Below are 16,078 nucleotides of genomic sequence, written 5' to 3' on the forward strand. Positions count from 1 at the left end.
TGACAGTAGCCTGAGAAAGGGTCATGTGGTGCCTTAGGTTGAAGTTGCAAAAGGAATACCCTTATAGAAACAGATAACTTTTAAGGAAGTCACTAAATTTCGGGGGTTACATATCAAAGGTAGGTGACCTCTCTGAGGGAGGCACTTTTAAGGCTTTTTTGAGCCTTTAACAGGAATTTGAATTAACTCAAAGTCAACTATCTAAATACACCAAATTTTGGCACGCTTTGCAAGTCAAGGAGTTGACACTGTCAGAGATCCCAGAATTTGCCCAATTAAAAAATAGAATGTTACTGGATGAGCTGGGAAAGAGGGGGGTTTCTTCCACTTACAGAACCCTCCTTAACAATATGCCAGATAAGCTGGAACACCTGAGGATGAGACAGGAAGAAGAATGGGGTGCACTGGAACTTATCGACTGGGAAGGTCTTAATAAAGGCAAGGCTGCAGCTTATCCAACTAAATATTCTTCACAGAGTCTACTGCAGGGGTCTTCAAACTGTGGGGCGCGACCCCGAGGGGGGCCGTGGAGCGATGCAAAGGGGGTCGCGCCTTCACAGTGACACTTATGCCCTGGCCTCCAGGGCTTCAGCCCCCTCCTCCCCCATCCTGTGTCTCAGCCCGGGCTGCTGCAGTGCAGCTTGCGCTCCTGGGGCCTCGGCTGGGCAGTGTCTGGAGTCTTATCTCCATCCCGAGTTTTTCACAGGTCTTTAAAGACGATTAGCATATTTACATGCCTTTGTTAACTGATTACCAAAGGTTAGTTTTTTTATGGTTCCAGGGCCCAGGGGGTACTGGAACCATAAAAAAACTAAGCTTTGGTAATCAGTTAACAAAGGCATGTAAATATGCTAATGGTCTTTAAAGACCTGCTGAAGCGTTTGAAGAGCAGCGCCTTTCTTTTTTTTAAACACAGAACAGCCACCTTACAAGCAGTGATGGGTGGGGAAGGCATAGCGAGGCGCCGAAGCTAAACACGCTCACATTAAACTATGCTTTAGGGGAGATGGAGTTAAATTGACCAGCAGGAAGTGGTGGTGAGGGGATGGCTAGGAGCAGACAAAGAAATGCGATTTCGGGGGATAGTTTTTTAAAGAAGAAATGACTGCATGTATTTCTGCATTCTAAATGAAGATCGAGTTTGGGGGGAAACAAAAGTGCACATGATCTATGAGTGGAAACTCAGGAAGTGATATCACAGTCTGTTTATGTACCACTAATGCTTGTTGATTGAATCCTGCATTGGAGCCAACCACAGCCTGCATGCGTGGGGGCGAAGTGTTAATAAATGAGTGGCACACATTGACTCCAGCTGTGCGGCGACCGCTGTTATCTGAGAGCTGAAAAGTGCCTCACCTGCATTGGGAATTAAGTGATATCATGATCGCTTTTAAGACGGCAGACACTCATTAAATGTGATCCCCCTGGTCCCCCACTCTGCCTATTCCTTACATTTGTATTTTTACACTTACTGCTGTAGTGTGAGAATGCATTTAATGAAAAGAAATATAAAGTTGGGTTGCCAAAAGAAACATCCCTGCTATGTGTTGTTTAAAGATCCTGCAGAGACCTGCTGTTGACACTAAATTGAGTTATAAATAAAAAAGTATGTATTAATTAGTTATGTGACTTTTCTGTCTTTATTCTCTTTAATTATTAGTCATGGATCATTGAGGCATCCCTAGAACACAATTAAAAGTGCTTTCTATTTATATTTGCTGTTCTAAGTATTCACAGATAAGTGAAAAAAAACAGCTGTAGGTGACTGTTTACTTCTGGGCCATCAGAATAATGAGCTGGTAACCCTAATCATTAGACTGGAAGTTTGTTGCAGGATCAGCACATTATTTCCTCCACCCTCGAACCCTGATTAATGCCATTATAGCAATAGTTTAACTTATATCTGAAACCCTACGCTACAAGTTTCTGGGAATGCACCCTGCTTTTAGACTACTCACTTCCATTCTCGCCTTCACTTTCACGTTCACCCTGCACTCCCAGCGATCACAATACACTCACACTGATCACAATGCACTCACACTGATCGCCATGCACTCACATCATTCACTCGCTCACCCTGCACTCACACCAATCACCATGCACTCACACCAATCACCCGCTCACCCTGCTCTCACAGTGATCACTGCACTAAAAATGTGCTTGCATTGTTCACTCTTTCACTCTTTCCTCAGTATTACTGTGTTTAAAAAAATTCTAAATAAAGCAATGCTACCCCAAAATATGCAGCATCACAGAACATTATTTACATTTTCTACTCACACAATTTAGTCAAGCCTGTCGCATAATTTGGTCCTCACCATCCTCATAACCTAGACGTTTAGAAATTTTTGTCAGGAGGGGGTCCTTACGCTTGAAAATGTTGACAGGGGGGTCTCGGCATCCAAAAGTTTGAAGACCTCTGGTCTACTGTACCTCACCCTGCAGTCACACGAGCACACTTCTTACCCTGCACTCATGTGACACTTCACTCACCTGTCCCCCCCTTACTGCTCAATCTGTAGCTAACTCAAACAAGGCCATCACTAACCATGCACTAATTTGTCCCACTCTGCACTTACCGCTGAACCCACATTCATATGGTCACCTCACTCACCCTGCAGTCACTCCTTTTACCCTACTCACACTGTTGCATTGCTCACCGTGCAGTCACATGGGCACTCTTGTCACCCACACAGTGCAGAAGGTTAAAGTGCCTGGTACAAAGAAGATGTACCATGCAAATCACAGAACTGAGTGCGAGTAAACTATGAGAAGCGCTATAAAAAAAATGAAATGTTTGTCAGACAGGTGCTATAGAGAGATGAGGTGTATTGTTGGTGAGTGGTAGTGAGGGAATTCATGGAGAAGGTGGAAAGACTGTTGCACCGTATGCTAACAGTGCTTGGACAAGCCCTGGCTGGGAGTGTTAAGCCCCCACCCCCCCCCCCCCCCCCCCGAATTTCGGGTCTAGTGGATACCCTGCTTCTGCTTATTATTTACATTGTAGTGCGCTACTGTTACCAAAAGGTGTCCTGGGGCTAATAACCATCTGCCTGCAATGTGAGAGAGGGATCCGGGAGAGGAGAGAAGAGAGGGATGGAAGGAAGGGGGTGAGAGGAAAGGGGCATGGGTAAACTGCTTAACTCTGCACAAGACCGCCACGGTTTGAATGCACCCTTGCTGCTCCCGGCCATGGCCAGGTGAGCTTCTAATGTGGCAGCGCGTATTCCTGCGGATTGGGAGGCCCTTCACAGAGGTTGACTAGACATCTTTCTGATGTTAATTGCTGTATTTTGGTTATAAACTGGTACTGGTGGGGTGAAATCTTTCCTCAGTATTACTGTGTTTAAAAAAATTCTAAATAAAGCAATGCTACCCCAAAATATGCAGCATCACAGAACATTATTTACATTTTCTACTCACACAATTTAGTCAAGCCTGTCGCATAATTTGGTCCTCACCATCCTCATAACCTAGACGTTTAGAAATTTTTGTCAGGAGGGGGTCCTTACGCTTGAAAATGTTGACAGGGGGGTCTCGGCATCCAAAAGTTTGAAGACCTCTGGTCTACTGTAACAGGAACAGGATGCACAGAACGGGTTGAGCCCTAACAACTACTTGCAATAGAAAAGAGGGCACCTTACTGAATACAATCTGGGGCTGAAGTATGGTACAGGCATACTGGAGAAGTAGAACGCTTTACTGAGGCCAAATCTTGGAGTGTAAAATTCTGATGTCTCTCCACTTTATATAGCAAACAAAATATTATACAACTGCTTAAAATCTAGTCAGCAAGAAAATCTTAGAACCATTTAGAAACACACACCCCAGACAGTTTTCGGCATCAACAAGACCATAAACAGTGAAATCTCAAGTGATTAAAGAGGGTAGTAAAGAGAAAAAATGACTGGGTGAAAGGAGGCATAGCGAGTGAAAAAAATTCTAAGAGATCACATCTTCCATGGAAGCTTAAGTAGTCAGTCATCAAAATATCAGCAGACGCATTGTACCAAATTGAACACAAGCCAGAACATTTTCATTGATCTACTCACGCAACTGTCTTTTAGCATATGATAGTTTTCATCCTCGCCACCTCAGACAGAACCTGCCCTTCGGGCAATTCCTGCGATTACGAAGGAATTGTAGCCACAAAGAAGATTACTTGATCCAAGCAGAAGACCTGAGCAACAAGCTGAAAAATAGGAAATACCCTAGCAAACTGATAAAGGAAGCCAAAAAACGGGCTGGAAACAATAACAGGGATGCCCTTTTGGAACCGAAAGAAAAAACAGAATCAGATAACACCAGACCAATCTGCATTACTACATTCAATCAGGTATCAGACACAGTGGCCAAAATAATCAAAAAACATTGGCCTGTGGTCAACAGTGGAGGATTGACAATACCCACTCCTATGTTCAGCCACCGCCGGGGGAAGAACTTGAAAGATTTCCTGGTGCACACTCGCCCCATACTTACAAACCCAACAATAAGAACTCAACCACTACCAAGTGGACATTTTCCCTGTAACAATTGCAGTGTCTGTCACTTAACATCTATAACAAAAACTGTAATCTTCAACAACGCCACAAAATGGGAATTAAGAGGTTTTTCCAATTGCAACACCAGTGGAGTGGTATACCTAATAACATTCACCTGCAACTTACACTATGTAGGTATGACCACAAGGAAGGTCAGTACCCGCATAGTGGAACATAGGAGCAACATCAGGTGCAAACGAGCCACTACCCGGATGACCACCCACTTCATCGAGCAGAACCACACACCCAATGACCTAACTTGGGTGGTGTTGGAAACAGTAAAAAACAAAGACAACCTGGATCGAATTCTCCATGAACGCGAGCAAAGATGGGTGTTCAGATTATACACAGACACCCTTGGGCTGAACGATGAAATCCCATGGGGCGCATTCAGAAATTAATGTGGTTAACAAAAGACAACAAGAAACCATGAAAATCCACTTCATAACTCTCTCTGACCATTCACAAAATCCATCAGGCTTTTTGAACAATATCCAACAACAGACATAAGCCCATGTAATTGTAAATAAAAGGAATACACCAGTATGAAGTACCATTACAGAAACCAATGCACAAATAACCATAACCTTATGGGTTCAACCTTCTTTCTGAACGATTATCCGAATAAACTAATGTTTCTTTATTTTTTTGAAAAGGTGTTCTAAATATCACCAAAAAGAAGCAAAACATTGGGATACCGATGATAAAACTTTGTTTTCAAAAATCTCCGTGAAATACAAGATCTAAAAGTAATTATAAATCATACTCGCGCCCACACCACTAACATCCATTCAAGATGGCCGCCGCATACGGAACGGTCTAGCTTCCAAACGCTCAGAACCAGGAAGTGCGGTGACTCTAAATACACCGGCATACCCGATTACCGTCAATATGCGGTCGGGTGAGGATCGAGCAGGTAATACCGAGCAGGTTCGCCAATAGGAAGTAAGTACTGCAAGACAATAGCATCGCGATATAATACTGGTACATCGACTTTGAGGGTCTTAACTCTTCATTGAAAACGCGCAATTTCCGATGAAATACGAATTTAATTGTTACTTCAAAATTTCACAGCAATGTTTCCACGAGGTGATCCTGCCCTCGCCTGAGACCATGAAGTGTAACTTAGCACTCATACATGTAAATATGCCCTTTGCCATGACAATACTGTGTGTATATATGTTGTGTGTCATGTCTATTGTCACATTAAGTCCTGTGTTATTTATATGTGTGAATTCACGAAACCACTTTTTCACAGTTTTTTTATATTTACACTGGATTTGAAAGCCTGCACGCACCGATATGGTGCACAAGGCACACTCACGCCCTAGACAAAGTGAGCTGCATGTGTGATCCCCTTGCTCTTTAGGGGGGATGTTTGCCACTAATCAAGTGTCATTCTCTTTTACAGATACGCGAATAAGATACAAATCGTATGTATAAAAACGCATGTTTAATCATTAACAGCGCATAGAAAAACAGAATTAAAAATCAAACCTATTTATTTAAATATAGGAGTGGAAAATACAGGGCTGGACCCTGTATGGTCCTGATGAAAAGCTTGGGGAGCTTGAAACATGTCGACCACAGAACACTGGTCTAGCCCAATTTTAAGGTTAGATAACAGTGTCACCCCATTTTAACATACCAAACAAGGAGCAGAATAAATTGTTGAGGCCCACTAGCACGGTATTTTTAATCACACACCCACTCCACCACCACAACACTCTACACCACACATAGCCTTTCACAAAAATAGTGCTCCTGCGTAGTCCGCTAGTCGCAGCACGCCCCTTTTCGTAGAGAACTGGGATGGCCCCAATGATGAAGCATGTCACCGTGGGGAAACCCCGGTGAGTGAGGGGACTCTAGAAATAATTTTTTCTTTCTCATTTTGGTAAAAACTGACAAAATTTGGCAGCAACCATACACACAAACTAGGTCTCTGAACTCTTCACAGTGGGTTCCTGATTTTCTCATTGATCTACTCTGCCATGGGTCTTCTGGGTCAACTACTGTAACAGTCAACAGCTTGATGTCCAATGGGCTTGTAACAGAATAGCATTCACCGAAAATAAATAAATATACTTTCAATACAAAAACGAAGCACATGACTAACTCCGGGTGTTAAAAGTTAGAACGGTTATTAAACAACAACAACAAAATACATACTCAATGACTGCTTTGCATACTCACATATTCAAACCGATCTTTGCATAGTTGAACCATGAGGTGTAGGAAAACCAGTCCAGCGAACCAGAGGCACCACATAACTACCTCCTCCACGGTCTGTACATTCAGTACGCCAAAAATAAAAATAAACTTGTAGAAGATAAAATTCCAGAATTTGTCCTTAAGGTGCTGAAAATAAGAAGCAAACATGAACAGCTATCAGGTATGCATGAAAATATAATTTATCAAGGTTTACATTTGTTTGCTATTAAAAGGTGAAACTGCTAGTAAACCCCTCCCCCTCAGATGCACTATTAGAGCCCCCCCCCCCCTCACCTCTGATGTGCACAGATCTTCTAGAGGTAAAAGGGACGGCACAAATCAAGTGCCAAAATAGTAGCTTTTGAATACAATATTAAGCCTGCTTATGCTCTATACATGCCTTAACCCTGCATGTTGAAAATAAAGTAAATGTTTGATATGGGCAAATAAATCCCAGAGAAAAGCAGTCTTGACCAGCAGGAAGAGCAAAATCCACCCACTTCAAACTGTACTGGTTACTTCCAAATAGTCTTCTTACAGTCAGATATGTACATGTATATGCTTAGGGCCAAATCTGCAAAGGAACTCTTTGAAAAGTCAGAAATTGATTCATTAAAACTAAGCAATAATGAATGTTATTACTTTGAGAATACTAAAAGAATTCCAGGGATGTTGTTAGGAAGCCAAGGTTATACCAGCTTTATGACGCATATCTATTATGTACACAGCAATGCATTGGTAAACTACATTTTAACGTTCCACTTTTTTCTTCATGATGAGAAAGATTTTTCCTGTGGATTAAACATTCCCTCTCTACACATCACCACCATAAAAAAATCCCCTGCCCTTGACAACAGTAAAACTATAATTAAATAAAAAGCAAATAAGTAGGATCATAAGGCCCGCTAATTTATAACAGTAAAACTATGATAGTTTTAAAATTGCAAAACCAACTACAAAAAAAATGTGTATGCCCTCAAACAAACTTGCAAGTTAGTTTGTGGGTGTTCACTTTTTTTTTACTCTTTGCAAGAACCACAGAACAAACAAAGTCCCATACCTTATATTTGATTGGCATTGTATTGGACACATTTCCTTTTAAGTAAAAACATTCATTTGTGCATCTCTAAGTTTCACGTCATTGTGTGAATACATTTGCAAACTTGGCTAAAGGTCTTGTATGGCTTCCCAGGGTTGATCCTTTGCACCTAAATAGTTAGCATACAACAGAGCTCTACCATTTTAACTACCAAACACACAGCGCATCAATTTCAAGATGCTGAGCTGAGTACATCAAAGTCCAGTGACTAAAAAGTTAACAGTCCTTTACAAGCACTGGTGTAGTTGGCTTTAGATGACTGCTGGTGGGTTTGTCCCTCCAATATTACTTAAAAAACCAACAGAAAAAATGGCAAAAGAACTGTTCACACTTTTGGTGATGCTGTATCCTTAGAGCCACTGATATGTCCACATCTTAAAATCATTCACAGAGACGTTACTGATGTTAAAAAGGGCAGTAATGTGTATTACCTCTACCAATTCATTTGTATTAAAAGATCTCCATTGCAGAAATGCACTACTTGTTTTAATCCCCACTGCATACTAAACCAGTTAAACAGCAGAATAAGTAAGCACTCAAAAGGTAACAGGAGACTCATTCTAGAATAGGAAAAAAACAAAGGAGATGTTAAGTGACTCTGATGCTCTCCCATATGTTCCCTTTCTTGAAAAACATGTGATGCTCCTACTTGAAGTGGAAATAGAAAGTGTGAAACTAAACACTTTACTTCAGCCTACCACCTAAAAACCAGCATATGCTAAACATCAAAGTCAGCTGGAAAAACTACCAGTCCCGTCTGAATTAGGGACAGAGTGTTTTCAAGAAAGGATGTCCATGAATAAAACCTACATTACTTATGATTGTAAAGTATACATTTCCTTAATCTGCTGCAAATTCCCTTTTATTCAGAACTTGTGGAAACAGATTACCAGAAAAGGTACACTGGGATTACGTTGGTAGAGGAGGCATTACCAGTGCCTACTAGTAACTATTGTACTTGCAGACTCATAGTTCCCTTTTGACCTGACTCATGAGATGTCTGTACAGCATGCAAGCTATACCATAGCATACTTGCATATCAAAGTTTACCTTTTTTAGGAGCAGAGTCCATCAGCCACAAAGGCTAGAGCACCCCACTGCCCATTGGTATCTCAGTTATTTTTATATTTACACCTGTGGTTACAGGAAAAAGGGTAATATGCGGCTTGTGCTATAGCACTCTGACCACCAGTACAAAGTCACTGCAGAAATTATTATGTAATTGCTTGTATATTCTAGTCGCCCAGTCCTCGAAGTCACAGGAAGAATAAGAAGAAAAACTCGCCTACCTTCAGAAACAGGTTGATACATAATCTTCACACAGATTCCTCACTTTATGAATTATTCTCAGCTTCAGACTAGTCCCGAAAATGGTTTGCCAGCATGGTCACTCCTGCACCGCCAGGTGGTGCTATGAGACTTTAGCTGTCACTCCACCTCCGTACATGAGGACACCTGGATATTGCAAAATGCTCCGTTTTTACATTGACTTACACTAGCCCATACCACTCCTCAAGATGTTTACATCAAGTACCTTATAACTACTCCATTCCCAGACAATATATTTTTGTCACGAGGAGTTCAATAAAATTGAACAGCATTTTATATTTGGGCAATGTTACTCCATGTCTTATTTCCAGCAGTTAACGGAGGGTTCAAGTCTACTTATGTGCCCAGTGTGGAAGTAGGTAAATTTCATGAATAACTGTTCACCCATTTTAGAAGTTGTATGTCATTTTGCTGTTCATGTTATTACATTGCTCTTTGTCTGTGGAGAAACGGAGACTGTGTACATGTTGATGACAAACAAACAACAGGTGCAGGATTTATGGGTCAACTTGGAATGTGTTTGCAGGATGATTCTGTGCACCCTGCGTACGACTTATGAATTAGCCTCCTGATTATTGTCTGACCACAATGATTTATTGCTTGCCAACTGTCTTCAGTGTAACTTTCTCCTACGTGCTTCAAAATGTAGAAAAGGCTGCGGATTGTAACCCCAGCAGAATTGTACAGTTGGTTGCTGGCTGTTCTCGCTCGAGCTAAAGCAAATAAACTTTGCTCCCCGACTGCTTACAACTGTGGTTGTACATGCTATAGAATGTTAAGTTTGCTTTGACATATGGTGGCGAACCCTGGAATTCATCAAATTGGAGCCTAGTTGGAGTAGCAGCAACAATTGGAGGGCCAGGAGATCTTGATGACTCCTAAGTGTACGCCTGTCGAGGGGAGTCCAGTTTCCTGCCATCGCAGTCCACTGAATCTCCTGGGACACCCTACGACACGTGACCCCCGCTTGGCTGAATCCCAACGAACCAGGCCCCTGTTGCCTTGACAAGGTAAATTAAAGTTTTCATCGACCAAGTAAGGAGACGTTGAGTTTAACATTTTGGGAGGTTCAAATCCCCCATGAGTGGTTGTTTGCAGGTGGTTAGAGTCCCCCGACCGGATTGAGGCCTCATACATAATTACAAAATTGACCGGTTTGAGGCCTCATACATAATTACAGAATTACAGGTAATTAGAGTCCCCAGTCTTGTTATGTCAGTATTAATTTTGCTCCTCCTTACCTGTCGGGTTAGTAAAAATCATTGTGCCTGTTTAGGAACATTTTGTCAGGAGAAGTATTTAGAAGTGGCACAGTCCACACCTCCACCCGGTAGTCCGGGTTGGTAAGTAATTTAGAAAGTCGCCAGGCAGGCCTATTTCCGAAACAATGGCATGGACAGACTAAAGACAATACAGATTAACAATGGCCAGAAGTAGGATTCTTTGAAAAAGCGAAGTTGGGTTATTTACGACAATATTTAATGACTAGTGAAAGATTAGACTGCTACAATATGAAGTCTTACATTGTTTGGATGAATATGCATAGGCAAGAAACTATGGGGTCCTCGGGGAGGGAGCAGAAAGAGGAAAGACCTATGGCTTCAAATACAACAAAGAAAAAAACTGGTAGAGATAGGATGAGAAGCAGAAATGTCGGTTCAAAAAGCTTTTGTTCATAAACCCATAGATCATACATCAGTTGTACCCTCAGCTCTCAGCAGTGACGAGAACCCTGGTAGAACATATACTAATAGTCCCCAACCTCCTCTTTATACCCCTCCAGAATCACTGTAGCTACAAGAACGACATCCTTCTCATACTGCCCGACCCTAGAAGCTGCACCCACTGATCAATGATTATTGAAAGTAGAAGGAGAGGACTATGAAATAAGAAGACTTGGATAGGGCACTTAAATGACAAAAGAAGAATAGGACAGGGAAGAACACATGCATCATGCCATAATGAAAGAGGGTTCAAAGGCCTATGGTAACAGTATTCCTGTCAATTTTAACTTCAGGGATAAGGTACCACCTAGTGCGCATGGTCTTCGACCAAATATATGTTTAATGATTGGTTTATAACTTACTCCCACCACCCCCAGGTCAGTGTTATCCTCAATTATCCCCACTCCAAGGTGCTAAAGACAGCGAAGAACGTTAAAGAGATACTCATTTACCCCTTTTGGCCGAGACGGCTTATCTATCGATGTTTACCAAATTGGTAGACAAGATATTAGACCAAATAGATGAATAGCAGCACCGTGCCTCGGCGTTGCAACAACAAAAGGATAAGGAACAATCGTCCACCCAAGTTAATGTATAACAGGCAGCAACCCCCTTGTGCATTATGTACAGAAAAGCCCTGCCACTTAGAGAAGTAACAGGCTTGGAGGTGGCAAATCCAACTATTTATGTACCTGTCCCATGGTTACGCACTGAACTCATTCACTTTTGCCACGCAGTATCCCAATATACGAGAAAACACTGAGAAATGGTATTGCCATACAGAACGCACATTGATGGTCACTCCCATGACATTGGATGACATAGAACAGATGTTAAGTAGAATTAGAGAAGGAGAAGAAACATAGGGAGTTAAAACAAAGTACTAATAAAACAGATGCTACAATATCAAAACAGGGGAAGAGGGGCTCAGATGAGGACCAGTTCAGCCCCTCCCCAACTAGGAAACATGTTTCCTCCAGGTACATGCCCTAACTGTGGCAGCCCTGACCATTGGGTTTGAGAACGTCTACACCCCGCATACAAAGAGGGCAAAGTAGCAGTAGGGGAAGAGCTCTTCTTTATCCAGCTTATATAGATGAAATACTGTTGCCCTGAGAAGACAAAGTTACTGTTTAATTTCTTAGCTACTCATAGTCATAAGTCTTTCCCAGGCAAAATACAGTTTGCCGAAACAGAGGTGATCTGTCTGGGTCACCTCTTGTTGCAAGGCCAGCAGCGCCTGGACCCTAACATGGAACATGTCATACTTGTAATACCTCAGCCCACCACCCAGCAGCAGGTGAGTGCCTTCTTGGGCAGGACAGGCTATTGTATTGGATACCTAATTTCTTACCCATTGGAAAACCTTTGTTAAGATTGACGAGAATAGACATTCAGGGACCCCACCCTTGGAGTGAGGAGCATGCTGCTAGTTTGCGTACTCCGTAGGATCTATTGTGTAGTGCACGCACTTTGGGTTAGCCAGACTAGGATAAAGACTTTAACCTGTTTGTACTCGAAAATAAATGGTTGTGCGTTGTCAGTCCTCAACCTACAGCGTGGAAATCGCAAGTGCCTATGTCCCTCTTTTCTGGCAACACTAGACACAGTAGGTCAGGCCCTTCACCAGTGTCTAATGGTGGCTGCCGTAGCTGCCGCCTCCCTCCAACAAGGCAAGACTTTGGTTATGGGATATACTGTACACGTCTATGTACCTCACTCTGTAGATTTATTGTTGTACAGGATAAAGACCCAACATTTACCAATGCTCGACTGACTCATTATGCTTTATGGGTTTTTTTGTGCCTACATGTAACTTTACACTGATGTAAGACTTCTAATACAGCTACCTTGTTGCCTGTAGTGTGTAATGCGGAGTGTGATGGAATGGATGAGGTGCATGACTATGTGTTAGGCAGAATAGACAAGCATTTGCAATGTGTGAGAAGTTGGCCTGATATGTAGTGTTTCCAATTCTGGAACCACTTGGTATCAGTCCAAACAAACCCCCAAGATGTCTGGTTGTAAGTCAACCTTGTTAGACAAGCTATCCTAGTGGTAGCATGGACTAAGCAGCCTTAAAGGCTTAACTTAAGAGGTCGTGTTAAGCGAGCTGTTTTACCACATACAATCCTGTAATCAAATGAAAGGACACCACACAAGTATATATTATACAAATATATGTATTTATTTCTAAATTACTCCCCAGTACTCTTTATGAGGAAAGGGGCACAAGCGTTAAATCAAAAGCACAGTAAAACATATAAAGTTGCACAATTATGGATGAGGGCGGGTGGCCACTCAGACCATATACTAAAAAAGTGGTATAAGGAACACTTATCGAACAGTGGTTAGGCCTAGGGCCTAGAGATTCGCTGGGAGCAGTCAGGACTAGCAATGCTGAAGTCGGGAGTAGCCCACAGGAGACGGTTGCAGCACGGAAAGTGCGGCTCGCACCAATGCAATGTCAATGGTGCGTAAAAGTTAGATAAAGTGAATTAAAAGATACTTCCGCTGAACCTAGAGGAACAAAACTTTAGACACAGACCCTAGAGGTGTGTACCAGTGTGGGAACACCGGCGTTGCAATGTTACCTCACCCACAGGCCGTGGGTGCACAGGGTCGAAGTCGCGTCGGGTCTTGACACGCAGGCTCTTGGTGCTTGGAGCTGTTGCAGCTGCAGGCGATGTGAAGCAGAAGTGTCCGGTGCGATCCAAGGGTGGATCGAAGTAGAAAAGTACCTGAAAGCAGAGGGGACAGAGTCTGGGTCACTCAGCAGTGACCAGGGTGGAACCAGGACGGAACCAGGCAATGTCGGGCGCAATCAGGTGGTTGTCGATAGGCTTCTCTCCGCTGTCACGTGGGCTCTGGGGCATCTGCGACGTCCAGGAGCGGGTCACGATCTGTCCCACGTAGGCTCTCGCCGTCAGCACCGTCGGCTTCAAGATTGCAGCAAACAGCACTTGGCAAAAGCAATCCACGCGGAACCGGGAGATTGCTTATCACTCGAACCAGGAGGGTCAGAGTGGGGGCTCCTTTTCACAGGAGCTGGTGCAGATCTGGAGCAACCAGAAAAGCAAGTCGTATTTCAAGTTTCGTCGGCACAGGGGCCACAAGCCAGCTGGCAAGTGACCGGGCCAACGCGTCGAGCCAAAACAAGCAGAAGGGCCCCACGCAGCACTCGTCGAGTGTGGAGGGGTGAGCTTGGGTGCAAGTGTAGCTCGGGGTGGGGGCTTCTCAAACCCCGGTGCACAGCTTCGAGGATCACTCGTGGGCTGCACGGTCAGCGTCTCGTGGCCTTTTCAAGATGGCGTGCCCCACGCTTCCGGTCGCCTCCACTGGTCTCAGCTCTGCAGGGACTGTGGATCGGGCAGGTAGAAGGCAGGCAAGCTTGATCTCATCGATCTCTGTCGCTCGAGTTCCGGCGGGAACTGCAACAAAGCAAGGGTCGAGGGCTGGATGGTGCCTATTTGCACAGGGTGGTCACTCCTTGACCACAAGGGAGATTCTTCAGTCTTCTGCGTTGAGTAGAAAGTCGAAGGGTCCAGAATTCGTTTCTTATGTTTCTTCAGGATGATCTGAGTTGCATTGGCACTGCTCCCACTCTTATTCAAATCTGGTGGGCTGGACATCCTGCTAGGTCCCCTCCTATGGGTGGGACCCAGGAAGGGGGTGGTTACACCCCTTTCCTTTGATCCAGGCCGCGCTGGGACAGGGGCTGGGAGGCCCCAGAACCGGTTTGGCCGGATTATGCAAGGGGCAGCCTTGTGCGCCCCAGGCAGTGTCTGGTTTCTTTGAAACCTCCCTACTACAATCCACTATCTCCTGTCTGGGGGGGTTTAACACCGCCCTGCGACAGGAAACCCTTTGTCCAGGCCTCCTCTGCCAAGTTTCGGTCAGCAGCAGGAGGCCAGACCCGTGTCTGTGGCAGGGGCATCCATTTTGTGGATCTGAGGCTCATTTTAAATCAACCGCGTTTCAGTAAAGTAACATGTCGTCCCCTCTAGAGGGGTGGAATGCTACCCCCGTCGCCAGGACTGGCGAGGGGGTAGTATTCCAAATCGTATGACACCTTACACGACATGTTTTGATAAAGCCAAACCAAAGTTGACATATAACCGCGAGGATTATAATGCACTTAATAGTATATGGTTTGGCATTATCCCGGAACAGCTAAGGGAATTGGTCCCGACAGCTGCAGACAGGCTCAGCTCATGCTAGAGCACCATCTCACATTAAACCACGCACTCTGCCTTCAGGATTGTTAAGGCCTGCCATAGGAGTGGCTCACAGGTTTATATGTGTCCAGATAGGTTTAGATATAGGCATACTATATCTAAGCAAGGGGTGATTACACCACCTTGCCCCAGCTGAGTGATCAGCCAGTTGTGTCAATTTTAGATAGCCAGCCAGGGGTGGCAAAAGATATGCTGCAGCCCCTGGTAGGCCTTGGATGCACCTATGCCCTGGGCACCTATAGTGCTCTGTACAGGGGCTGATAAGGTGACCCAAGCCAATCTAGTTATGCACCTAGGGTACATGGAATCCATTTTACAGAGAGAGCAGATAGCCTGGGGCCCTGATTAGCAGGGAACCAGGCCAACTAAGTCGAAAACCAGCTAAACACAAGGCAAAAAATCTGGGGTAACCATAGTCAGGTAGCCACCTTCCTACACAATGCAATAGGTCTCGCAGTATTTAAGTTAGAGCTTTTGGTATTGCTTTTGATATTGTTTTTCACAATCTATTGTAGTACTCCTAAATAATGTTTCCGTGTAGGCTGTTAGTGATAAGGCTATATAGTATATTTTTGTAGGCAATATGTAGTAGGAATACCTTCAACTGGTTTTGCTAGTTATTAATACAATTTTTATTTACAATACAAAGTACATTTTTCCTGGTAAATATTGATGTAAACGTTTTGATTTGTATTTGAAACTTTGTTTTTGTAAATACCTGAACAGACACCTTTGAATTAAGGTGAAGCGTACACAATTAAACATGAGTAATGTATTCCATTTAATACTGGTATGGTTGGGGGCAGGCTTCATGTACAAACAAGGACAACAATTCAAGTGAAGTTACAATGGAAGGGGAATGCTTAAAAATTAGACAGATAACCAGGAAGACAGCACCAGAAAAAGTATGTTTTTAGAAATGTTCTGAACAAC

The 16,078-nt window shown here is 43.5% G+C and overlaps 1 protein-coding gene across 2 annotated transcripts in view; it reads right to left on the reverse strand.

Moving 5' to 3' along the window:
• Window positions 1-16,078, reverse strand: part of AMFR (autocrine motility factor receptor) — a 400,143-nt gene that overhangs the window by 329,147 nt on the left and 54,918 nt on the right. For both annotated transcript variants that reach the window (XM_086947689.1, XM_086947688.1), the window contains exon 3: window positions 6,738-6,902. In XM_086947689.1, coding sequence (XP_086803815.1) covers window positions 6,738-6,902 — 165 coding nt within the window. The remainder of the gene's footprint in view (window positions 1-6,737; window positions 6,903-16,078) is intronic.

Source organism: Lissotriton vulgaris, chromosome 12 (genome assembly GCF_964263255.1).
Source record: "Lissotriton vulgaris chromosome 12, aLisVul1.2, whole genome shotgun sequence".
NCBI lineage: Eukaryota > Metazoa > Chordata > Amphibia > Caudata > Salamandridae > Lissotriton > Lissotriton vulgaris.